Source organism: Oenanthe melanoleuca, chromosome 20, assembly GCF_029582105.1.
Source record: "Oenanthe melanoleuca isolate GR-GAL-2019-014 chromosome 20, OMel1.0, whole genome shotgun sequence".
Classification (NCBI taxonomy): domain Eukaryota; kingdom Metazoa; phylum Chordata; class Aves; order Passeriformes; family Muscicapidae; genus Oenanthe; species Oenanthe melanoleuca.
The window spans coordinates 8,570,659-8,583,091 of record NC_079353.1 but is presented as its reverse complement, the minus strand read 5'-3'; the positions used below and the strand labels follow the sequence as shown (position 1 = coordinate 8,583,091).

The 12,433-nt window shown below is 51.8% G+C and overlaps 1 protein-coding gene across 2 annotated transcripts in view; it reads left to right on the top strand.

Annotated features, from left to right (window-relative positions):
* The first annotated feature begins 1,031 nt into the window (after window positions 1-1,031).
* JPH2 (junctophilin 2) overlaps window positions 1,032-12,433 on the top strand; it is a 33,904-nt gene continuing 22,502 nt past the window's right edge. The window contains exons 1-2 of one of the 2 annotated variants that reach the window (XM_056507768.1): window positions 1,032-1,719; window positions 10,343-11,126. In XM_056507768.1, coding sequence (XP_056363743.1) covers window positions 1,341-1,719; window positions 10,343-11,126 — 1,163 coding nt within the window. In that variant the 5' untranslated portion in view covers window positions 1,032-1,340. Of the gene's footprint in view, window positions 1,720-1,913; window positions 3,878-10,342; window positions 11,127-12,433 lie in introns of those variants that run through there. The other variant, XM_056507769.1, reaches the window with a different exon arrangement.

Here is a 12,433-nt window from a genome sequence, read left to right as displayed (position 1 = left end):
TTCTCACCTGTGCCTGCAGGTGTTCTGTGTTTATGTGCTGTCCATACACAGAGCTTCTCTTTCAGTTATATATTGTGTGGTTCCACTGTACCTTTTCTTCCCAGAAATGCCAGTGAGGAGGTTGAAAGTTGAGAAACTGAGTCTGAACCCACCAGTCTGTGGCAGCCTTGCCCCAGAGTTCCATGGGGTTTTGGGGTCTCCCCTGGAAAGGCTGATTAACACCCCACAGCTCCTGCAGTTTCTCAGCTGGTGGTCAGTCAGGGAGAGTCATTTCTCTGTGGTCTTGCTGGGACAGTGTCTTTAGGAATGGAAGAAGAGATGGCTTGGATTAACCTGTCACCTGGTCTTGCAGTCCTTGTCCTCTGCCATCTGTATTTGATGACATTATTGCACACAAGGTGTCCTGTCACTACTCCATGTGTCTGCAGCTGTCTGTGATCTTACCACACACAGACTGAATTATGCTGCTGGCTGTTAAACAGAAGGAAATTTGGGAAGTTTGTTGTTTGGGAACGAGGGGTAAATGATTACTACTGAACTTCTGCTCTGGAAGTCACTTGGGGAGTAGCAGAGGGGCTGAGTGAGCTGTTGGCTGCACTCGGGTGAGGGCTGTGCTCTTGCTCCGTGTTCTCCCTCTGCCCGGTTCAGCACGGTGTGAGTGACCTGGCCGCGGGCACTCTGTCCTCGCATCTCACGGCTCCGGCTGAACGGGACAGCGCTGCCGGCCCCTTCCCAGGCTCTATTTTAAGCAGACATTTACTTTCCCAGCCTCTTCTCCGCCTGGATCCCTGCCCGGGGCGGGGAACGGCGGGGGGGGGTGGGATGTGTCTCTCCTCTCCTTCATAAAAGGGCCCCGAGGCGGGGGCCGGGCTCCGGGGGGTTATTTTTGGGAGCAGCTCCTGGGATCCGATGGCCTTGTTAGGGCAGCGCTGACCTTTCTCCCGGCGGGGGAGGAGAGCGGGACGGGCCGGGGAGGGCGGCGGGGCCGGGTGGGAGAGCGGGACAGGCTCGGGACCCCTATCCCTCGCTCCGCCGCGGGGATAGGGACCCGCATCCCTCCCTGTGCCGCGGGGGCGGCTCCCCGGGCGGCCCATGCCCGTGCCCGTGGGGCAGGTACCGGCGCAGAGCGGCTGCCCCTCCGGGGGGGTTGGAGCTCGGCCCGCCCTTCTCCCCTCCCTCTCGTCCAATTTCTCTCTCCTCCCGTGCCAGAGCCCCTCGGCCGGGCCAGGCGAGGCAGGAACGGCCGCTGTCGGCGCCCAGCCCGTTCCCTCCGGGGATGCGGGAGCCGCGGAGCGCTGCCCCGGGGAGCGCTGCCCGGCTGAGGGGCACCGGAGGGCAGCATGAGCGGCGGCAGGTTTGATTTCGATGATGGAGGCGCCTATTGCGGGGGCTGGGAGGGGGGCAAAGCCCACGGGCACGGCATCTGCACCGGCCCCAAGGGCCAGGGCGAGTACTCGGGCTCCTGGAACTACGGCTTCGAGGTGGTGGGCATATACACGTGGCCCAGTGGCAACACCTACGAAGGCTACTGGTCCCAAGGCAAGAGGCACGGCCTGGGCATCGAGACCAAAGGACGGTGGGTTTACAGAGGCGAGTGGACCCATGGCTTTAAGGGACGGTACGGAGCGAGGCAGAGCATGAGCAGCGGAGCCAAGTACGAGGGTACATGGAATAATGGCCTGCAGGATGGCTACGGCACCGAGACCTACGCTGATGGAGGTAAGGGTGGCTCCAGAGGGAGGGGGATGAACAGCGTCACACCCAGCCTGTAACAGCACAGGTTGCATGTGTTCTCTGCTGAAGGGCTGACCTGGTTCTGTCCCCACCAGTGACATCTAGACAGGCACAGTGCTTCAGTCGAGAAGGGGAGCTTGGGGTGCTCCATCTCATCAGTGTGTGATTTTCCCAATTAGGGCACAGCACACAGCTCACTGTCTGCAGGCACGAGGGAGGAGCAGCAAGAGCATTGCCCCAAGCTGCCCTGAAGTGTCTGTTTTCGCAGTTAACGCCAACCAACTTGACTTTGTGCAGTCTTTGACTCCTGGTTCCACAGGGACTGGTTATTGCAGCTTCTGGCTGAACCAATGCAGAAATTCCCGGCTGGTGCAGGACACAGCGAGCCGCGTGCTTGCTCACCAGGCTGTGAATGTTCTCCTGTTGGATACGAGCCACCTACAGCATCCCAGCACGCTTTTCCTATGCATCAAACACTGCCTGCACGCCTCTGACAGGCTGCCTGCACATCTGCTTTGCCAGAGTTTTGGTTGAGTCCATCTAAGCTGTTTAGAATATGTAGCCACACGCCTTTCCCCAAAATAAATCCCTTTGGTTATTTGGAAGGTTTCAACCTCCGCTATTATACAACTGCACCATGTAGTTGGTTATTTGTTGTGCTCTGTAAACACTTGGTCTAATTGTGTTCTTGCATTAGTGGCAATTCTGGGGTTAGAAACATTGCAAGGATTTCTGTGCAAGTAATTTTGTAGTTCTTCAACACTCTAATGTTCCGGGCTGCCACCTTTAGGATAGCTAGAGAGAGTGATTTGAAAGAAATACCCTTCAAAATATGGATCAAAATTGTATCTATATTTATAGGAGAGGCATTGGAGTAGTTTATAAAGCAAAATAACTATAATATAAGAGTTAGTTTATAAAGCAAAATAAATATAAATCTTCAGAATGGAAAGAATCATATTTATAGGCATTAGAAAAATGGACTAATTCAAGACTTTCAGGGCTGTGTTTTTCATTAATATTTCTCAATGACTTGTGTGGGTATGTGGCTAACTTTGAGAATACAGTGTTGAAGTGTACCCATTTTCCTTGTGCCCTTGGATGTTGTAGGTATAGACATGAACAGACACATCCCTTCAGCTCCTTAAATTTTTTCCCCCTTCTGTCCTGTGGCCATGGAATGGTTTAATGGTTGTAGGCTGCATGCACAGAACCTTCAGGTGAGCCCATAAGATGAGTAGGTGACATAGAAGGTTTGCTCTGATGAGTAAAGAGCAGCAATCAGGTAACTCAGCAATGGCTGCCACTGGGAATTTCATTCTGGAGGAGTCAAGGTCTCCTTTGAATTTGCACAGCTGTTTCCTAAAATGCAAATCCTTCTAAGGGTGAAGGGCTACTGGAGTTCCAATTAGTGTTTTAGGGAAGGATTTTGAGTGGTAAGACTTGACATAGGGCTTTGATTAGATTTGGGACTGAAAGCTTGGGACAGAAGAGCAGGAAAGATGACCCAATGCTTTCTCCTGTAAGGATATAGAATATCCTGCTTCTGACAGCACAGCACTCCCTGGGGTGTTGTCCCACTCCCAGGAACGTGCCAGCTGCTCCCTGCTGCCACTCGAGGCTGGCAGTTTAGCTCTGATCTGTGAAGATGTGCCCTGCCAAAACACTGAGCTCAGCCCCACCAGGGTTGTGCTGGGTTGCCCAGTGGCTGCTCCATGTGCTGGGTCATCCCACCCTGGCTGGTCTGAGCTGCTCATTCAATGCATGAGCTTCTCTGATGGCACAGGAGCATGGATAAAGCAGCAGCCAAAGCCAGGGATCACCATCCAGCACCACATCTGAAGGGCAGGGTGGAATAGTCTCACTGACCTGCAGGACCTTTTCTGTTTTGTCTCCTCACCTACACACAGCAACCACCTGCAAGATCCAGATGTGGCCAAGATGCTAATGGGACCTGTTAATGTTTGAATTGGAGGTTGCCAAGATAAACATCTGGAAAGGCTTTGAATATCTCCCTCCCTCGAGTAGGGGACACGATTCCCAAGCCCCTTGGAAGCCAGCCACATGAGGAAAAGGGTTCTGGGAATGTGCAGCTCTTGCCAGGTCATCAGAAACGTTAGGTCATGATTGGACTGCTTGCCGATTTCAGGGAAATGCAGCTGATTCTGATGTTTTAAAATAGACTTTAACTTTTTATATATACATATATATATATACATACATAAAAATTTACATTTCAAATACAATTAAAATGTACTTTATAGATTTGTCTGTATTTGAATCTTGTGTCTGGCCAAGATTTTAAAAAAGCTCAAATCTGGAATGAAGCTTTTTGAAACTTAATATAAATTTTTGGTGCCTAATGAGAACCAGGGTCATGGTACAGTTTAGCCCAGGCAGTGTGTGGGTTATTTGCTCTTCTCCCCACTACCAAAGGCCTATTTTTGTGAAAGCTATGGGAGACTGAGGGCTTTAAGGAGCCTTCTGTAACATGGATTGAAATCGGCCAAGGGGTTCAGAGCTTTGTGTGTGGTTGGGTAGATATGGTGACATTCTGATACATTCCTTTGTGTATCCTAGCTGGTGTGTGTTCTGTCACCAGGAAAGAGGTCAGAGCCCTTTAGAGGGGCAGGGTGCTCTGGCTGAAGCAGGCAGTGAGTGGGGTTGTGGAAGGCATAGCATGAAGGAACTCACTGTTTTGCAACATAAGCTATGAGTAAACATGTAGTTATTTGGCTTTGCCCAGTGAGTTTTGTCCATGTGTAAGGAAGGCCTCATTTTTTGGATACTCTTGTGCATTTGACTGTGAGTCAAAACCCTGAGTCAAGTTTTACTGTAGAAAAAGATCTCCCTGAATCATGCTGCATACCCATGATCCAGCTCAAAGCCTGTCTTTGCTGTACAAATAACTGCTTGTATATATGTTTATGGGGGCAAAAACATCACTTGAAATCAATGCAGCCTAAAACCAACTTATTTTTGGTACTGCAGTTTGTTCTCTAGGGTGCTAAGGAAAACAGTGGTGTCAATTAACCACGGGGAAACAATTAGACCAGTCAATGATCACAAGACCACAGAAGAGGGGAAAAGAAATGCAGAAGTGCTTTACTGGGGAGATGAAATGGGTGATATGGAGCAGCACAACTCCTCCCTGTGGCTGGGCAAGTGCAGTGGAAAGGGGCCTGGGAGAGCCACGATGGAGCTGGCTTTTGTCTGCTGCCTCTGTAGCAAAGCTCCTGCCTGGCTGAGTGTGACCCATGAATTAATATAGTGAATTTTTTTACCCTTCTATATGGTTTTCTTTGGCTTTCTTTTCCAGCAGAACCCATCAGACAGTACTGCTGGCACCAAAAGGCAGCACTCTGTTTTTGCTGGCCTGTCCTGCACAGGGTGCTGTGCATCATTTAAATGTCCCTGGCCATTTACACTGAGTTCTAACCTGCCTGTCAGCACGTATCTGGGTGACAGCAGGGGACTGTAGGGCAGGGATGTGATTTGAGCTTTGCATTATTTATTATTATGGCTGTTTGTATTATTTACATTCATCACTAATTATATGGGAGCCTTGAGACAGGCTGGGAAGGGGAAATGTGTCCCTGATGGTGGGAGGGCACTGGGAGCTGAAGTTTCTGCATTGGATGCAGCCATGCAGCATCCCATCCTGCTGCTGGGGTGAAGCAGAGGGTGCTCCCACCCCTCTGGAGTGTTGGAGGTGAAGGCTGCAGGGATGTCATTTCCACTGATCCCACAATTTAATCCTTCCTATCCTATGAAGTTACCCAGGCAGCATCACCTGCTTTTGGTTGGGCTGTGCAGAGGTGATGAATTGTATTCCAGGAGGTTGCAGAGCAGCAAGTGGTTTTTGTCATTAGGACAAGTAAAAATGCAGCCAGAAAAGGATTACTGGGGCCCTGTCCCCCTCCAATTGCACCCTGATGAGATCAGGTATCTCTGTTTCACTGTCCTGATGAATCACCAGGACTGGGGAGGCAGGAAAGTGGGCTTCCTATCCTAAACAGAGATTTACTTGTTCCACATCCATTGCTTTAATTATGTTTTGCAGAACCTCAGACACGTGTAGCTTGTGACAGCCTGGCTGACAGCTCTGTGTGCTGCCTGTGCCCCCTTGCCCAGGCTGGGTGGGTATTGGGCTGTGTGGTGCCTTGGGGATGTGCAGCCCTGCTGCAGAGAGATCTTGCACAGCCCCATTTTCTGTAGAACTGACTGCTCTGGGCTGTGTTGGTGAGGCAGATTTGGCTCTTCTCAAGCCTTGCGTGCCCTGACTCACGGCCCCGGCACCTCCAGCCACTCCTGCAGCCTCTGGCTCCACTCCAGAGCTGCTTTATGGCCCTGCCCTGGCACAGAGCCTCAGCTGGGCAGGGATTGGCAGCATGACAGGGACATGGCAGTGCCTGCTCACCCTGCCTTGGCTGGACAGTACTGTCAGTGCCCTCTGTTCATCCAGGTAGGGCTGGCAGCTCTGGTCACAGGGACAATGTTGCTTGTACTGTAGGGGCTGAAATCAGGGAGCAGAGCTGGTGTAGAACCCTGTGTTGAGCTCCATCCCTGTTCTCTGGAGACCCATTGTGCCATGTGGCTTTTCCCACCCAGCTGGCTCTGCTGCTGTTGAGGGGCACAGAGTGGGCTGGGGCTTTGCTGGAGTGCAGCAGCTGCTCTGACTTGCCCCCTGAGGAGTGGCAGAAACCCCTTAACCTACAAGGCTTTTCCAGAGTTCCTTTTCCAGGGAATTAACATGGCAACATTACCAGCTGCAGCCTGATAGTGTGAAGTTGTTCCCATCCTAGGAGAAGGTCTCCAATGTCACCCTGATCATGTGTCAGCCCTGCTTGCTGGCAGGGCAGGTGGGATGGAGCACTGACCTCACCAGGGAGGGACATGGAGGTACTCCGGGGGTCTCTATAGCTTCAGTTTCCACCAGGAAGACCCATCCCCATTTTATGGAGAGGGGTTTGGGAGCATGGTGAGGAACATGCCCAGTTGCCTGGGATCTCCAGTGATGGTCCTTTACTCCTTGACTTGTGCCCAAACCCATGCTTCTTTTTCCTTATTTTTCCCTAGAAGAGCTTCAAACTCATCCAAGAAAATGGAAAATGGCCCCTTGCTCTGGCAAGTGGCTCCCCATGGCTGGCTGCAGCCTGCACATGCCATGTACTACCTGAACCCCTACATTTTTGTAAGGGGGACCAACTGTTTACAGGGACCCCAGAATGCCCTGTGTCACAGGGTGGGCAGGGGCTGGCTGGGGGCAGCTCACCCAGGGCAGCAGCTGCAGCTCACTCGGGCACTTCTTGTCTTTCCTGGCCCTCAGCAGTGTAAGTTAACACTCCACAGGCAGATCCAAAGAGGATTTCAACGAAACCTGAAGCGTGGGAGGAGAGATTATGCTGCAGAAGTGGCCTGGGAGACTGTAAAATATGCACTCCCACGATCGCCAAAGAAGGAACTGGGATTTGCTCCTTGGGGAGCAGGGTCATCCCTGGGCTCAGTAATAGTGTCTGAGGGGGGAGATTAATGCCTTGAGGATGGGTCACCCCCTCCATCTCAGCCCAGCCCTGGCTGAGCCCCTCCAGAACTGTAGGAGTGCCTGCTCTCCCAAAATCATGTGTCTTTTGGTAGGTCACTGCTTTTTGCAAACCAGGTTTAGGACAGATGTCTGTGAAAATATCCCCAGCACAGCAGACCCTTTGCTTACATGAAGCAGCACCTGGGACAGTAAAGGAATAGAGTGGCCTTTCCAAACGTGTTTGTGCTCCCCCATTACCCTCTGCCTGTGCCCCAGGCTGAGGGAGCTGCTGGCAGCCTCTCTTCCACAGGCTGCTGGTCTGGGGTGGCCCATTCCAGGTCTTGCAATGCCAGGAGGAGAGAGGAATGCTGCCTTTGTTTTGGGTCGTTTGCTGGTTTCTGAGGCAACTGCATCTATAGACTGATGAGAGCCAGGCTGGCTCATCCCAGGCTCATCCCCAAACCACAGGGCTCAGGGATACTCTGACCTTCTGTGCTGCCCTGGTAGGTGCTGTGGCTGAAGGCTACCTGCTGCCCTGCCTACTGCCCTTCCCAGGAGCTCTTCTTGTGGGGCCTCTGATGCAGCTAATTTAAGTTTCTTGGCATCCTGGTGAGAAAAGTCAGATTTCGGGTCTCCACTCTGCTGCAGCCTGTAAATGGTCTCACCTCTGGGATCCCAGTCCTTCAGGGTGTCACTGCCAAAGTCCTGCTGGTTCTCAACAGGGTCCTGTAGCCAAGGTGCAGCCCTGGCCATGGTGAACATGATCCTTTCTGTGTCTCCCATCAGATGACACTGTCTGCCCTCTTGAGCTGGGTCTGGAGGAGTGGGGTGGGGTGGTGCTTCTTGGGGCAGAGCTGAAGGAACCCCACACAGAGCTGCTCCTCTCCTCCCTTTTTTGCCCATCTCTTGCTTTGTGCAGTGTGGCACAAGGCTTGATCTTGGGAATTCAGAGAAGCCGCATGTCAGCACCAAGGAGATGTGGCTTCAGGTACCAGGGCAGTCAATGGACATGTGGGATCCTGACTCAGGGGTCTAGAGCTGGTCCTGGCAGCCTGCAAGTGACAAACTGCAGAACAGGCTCAGAGGGGCTGTCACCGAGCCAAGGAGAGATGTGCCACTGCAGCTCACATGCCTACTGGGGCTGCTGCCACCCTCTGCACAGCCCAAACCCCACCCCTGGGTGTAGCTGCTGGGGCTAGGATGGTTCTAGCCTCAGGCTGCTACGGGGTCTGGATAGCTCCAGGAGTCCCGGGGCAGAATTCAGCTTCTCAGCTAGCTAGGAATGAAATCCCAGGAGTCACTGTAGAGGTTCTGAAGGTAGCTTTATTTCTTCAAAGGGTTCTACCAGAAAAATCCGGATACATAGCATAGCAAGGGGTTTTTATAGGGTTTAGGGGGATTGAGATTCTAACCAGTAAAATTATAAGTTAAAAGCTATCCAATTACTTTGAGATTCTAGGTGAGAAAAAAACCAATCATCTAGTAAAGACCAATAGAAATCCTAAATTATAATAGGGGTTTCAGTACGGGGGAGAACATTTCTCATGAAAAGTTTCATTGTCTGAGGGTATGAGATGCCAGGGGCCCTTTTCAGAGACAGTTGTATCATCCACACCTGGGGGCTGCCTGCCGGTCCCTTCCCTGGATGAACATCCACTTCCCATCCAGTAAGTGGCTTTGTGTTTGCAAAGTGTCCCCTGGTGCCTCAGTCCCTTTGCAAAGGGCCGTCACCTGCCAGCAGCGGCTCTTGGGATGGTGTCCTCTGCTCCCTAGTGTGATAATTGATAAAAGATTTGTGTTAATCATAAAAGTATTGGGGTTTGTATAAACCAGAATACCCTAGTCTGAAATGAGGCATGACACTAAAGAAAGGAAAATATATTATTAAATCATTTTGTTTTAAACCCCCCTGTTGTGAATATTATGTTTCTAAATAAGTTGTATCTACTGACAGCTTGCAAAACAAGGCTTTCACACAGCCCAACAGATTCTGCAAAATCAGCTTTCCTGCCTTTGTGTAATCAATTGCAGCCTATCCCTAAGACCAGACTTTCTGACTTCTGCCGTTTCTTATCTACAAAGACCAGACTTGACAAATTGTCTAGAGAGTCACATTGTCCAGCGATCCCACGGACCACCCCTGCTTATCTGGCAGAATTATAACAATTATTGATGACTACAAGGAAACTATAATATAAAAGGGAGCTGCAAACCAAAGTTCAATGGAGCAAGGAGTGGGCTGTGACCTCTCTGCCTCCCCAATGCGCTGCTTGCTCTGTCTGTATAAAATAAAGCCATCTAAATTTTGCCGAATATCGAGACTTTTGTTTCTCATTTATAACGCTAGGCACTGATGCTTCTGCATGCGGGTGAGCACCAGCAGAGCTGGGCTCAGTGCAGCCACAGAGCTCACCTTCCTTCTGAAACACTAATCTTAGAAAATTAGGATTTTAGTTACCTTGCTGAAAAGAATTAAAAGTTAGAAGGGAGTAGTTATCTGAAACTTAAATAATTGATTGTCTGTCATATCATGTTTGCTGAGCTGCGCTTACAATGGGAAAACATGAAACTAGTGAGCAGATCCAAAGGAACATGGACAATGCAACCAGAAACCTATTCTTTGAAAAACTGGACTATCCCTAGAAATAATTTGTATTGTCATTGATAGAAAAAGTCAAGAGTTTAGAGTGAGGAAGATTCGCCTTACTTCCTCCTTTTAAGACCCCTCCCCACGAAAACGACCCCAGATTTAATTTAAGAAGTCAATCACGCATGCCTAATAGCTATTCAAGCTAATTACCATAGGAAGCACGGGATGGGAGGGGTTGTTCTTATGAATATGTATTTGTTTGAATCCTTTGTCAATAAACAGACTCTGTGATCACCTGTGATTTTGCAGTGCGTATTAGAGGGTTACCTCACACTGCTGCCCAGCGCTGAGTAAACACACACTTTGTAACTTTAAATTGTTAGAGAGTCTTTTGTCCGTCACAGTTCAGTACCGGTATTAGACCAATACTCATATTTAGGTAAATCACCAGCCGAACCCAGGCGCTCTCTCACGCTGCCCTCTTGTCTTCGCAGGCACGTACCAGGGCCAGTTCACCAGCGGCATGCGGCACGGCTACGGCGTGCGCCAGAGCGTGCCCTACGGCATGGCCTCGGTGGTGCGCTCCCCGCTGCGCACGTCGCTCTCGTCGCTGCGTAGCGAGCACAGCAATGGCACGCTGCCGCAGCAGGACTCGCCCGCCGCCAACCCCGACAACCTGCCGCTCTCGCCCACCATCACCCGCGGCGGCTTCGCGCTCAGCCTCTACGCGGACGCGGCGGCCGGCAAGCCCAAGAAAGGGGGGCTCTTCCGCAGGGGCTCCTTGCTGGGCAAGCTGAAGAAGTCCGAGTCCAAGTCGTCGCTGGCCAGCCAGAAGAGCCGCGTCAGCTTCCTCAAGAGCGAGAGCGGGATCAGCTCGGCCGCCAGCGACGCCACCTCCACCGTCAGCCTGGGCGAGGGCGCCGAGGGCGAGGAGTACACTCCCTTCGAGTCCGACATCGACGCCACCACCACCGAGACCTACATGGGCGAGTGGAAGAACGACAAACGCGCCGGCTTCGGCGTCAGCGAGCGCTCCAGCGGGCTCAAGTACGAGGGGGAATGGCTGGACAACCTGCGGCACGGCTACGGCTGCACCACGCTGCCCGACGGCAAGAAGGAGGAGGGCAAGTACCGCCACAATGTGCTGGTCAAGGGCATGAAGAAGCGTGTGTTACCCCTCAAGAGCGCCAAGATCAGGCAGAAGGTGGACAGGAGCGTGGAGGGGGCTCAGAGGGCCGCGGCCATCGCCCGGCAGAAGTCAGAGATTGCGGCATCCAGGTGGGTGCTTGGAGCTCCAGCGCGCAGGTTCCTGTAGGGATGGTTCCGTCCCCACCCGTGTGTTCAGAAGCTGTCCTTTTGCTCATCCTCTCTCCTGTCCCCTGCAGCCCTGGTCCAGAGAGGAGATGCTGTACAGCAGGGATTGTTACCAGCCCTGCACTCATCCTGATGCTGTGCCAGGCTATCAGAGCCTCTGGGCATTGATGGGGCAGCGTGAGAAACAGAGGGTTTGATGGTGATAAATCCAACAGGCTCATGAGCAGCCAGATGTGTCCCAGACAAACTGAGGCTGCAGCAGAACACAGTTTGGCCCTGGAGCCCCCAGTGTGGCTCTGGGAGAAGTTTGTGGGATGCATTAGGGTGTCAATTTTAGCAGCTGAGTGTAATTGCTCCACTGTCCCTCCTGGGATGGAGGAGAGAGGAAAAAGAGTGGCTTCAGAAATAGGTCTGCCTGGAAAGGGCAGGGGAAGTTCTCCTCCTCCAGATCACATCCCTGCCTGTGTCCGAGCTGTGTTGGCAGCGTGCTCCTCCTGCAGCATTCCTGCCGGTCTCAGAGCTGACCTGGCATAGAACAGAGATCCTGGGAGCCTTCACTCCTCTCCTCTTCCTTGGGAAATGTGGTCGTAACAGCCCTTGAGGTTTCACCTGACCTCACCAAGAAAACCTCCCCCTCACAGGCTTTGCTCAGCTGCTGGGCTGTGGCTGTGATTCCACGGCTGTCTTGTCTCACTCCTTTTAATTCCTGTTTAATTATCAGTTACTTCATTATCAACCAGAGGAGGGAAATAAGCAAGGAGAACACCTATTCCCAAAGCCCATTCCACTCCTTGGAGAAGCCCCCACTTTACTCTCGCGGCTATTTCTTTTTCAAACTTTTGTGGCGAGCATGATTGATTTTTTTTTTTAACAAAACACAGTTGCCTCAGAGACTGGTGAAGAAAACCCAGCAGGGTTGCAAGTGAAGCTCCATGCAGGGCCAGCTAGGATAAAAATAACAGGCTGGGATGGTGTGGGGCCCTGGATCCTTCTGGCAGGGCAGGCTGAGCCTGACGCCAGCCTTGCCATGCCCGGGAAAAGCGTGTGGCCACGGCGTGAATAAGGAGGCTGCAAACGCTGCTCCCTGAGAGCTTGGCTGGTTTACACAAACCTCTTTTTATTATACACTATTTACACTTTGGATCAAAAGCGGCTCTGCAGTGTTTTCAGTCAGGGGCTGGAATGCACCCGCTGCCTTGGCGGGGCTGCATCCCTCCCCAGTGCGGCCAAGGAATAATTTCCTATTAAGGAAACCTTGGAGCTGGAGGAAA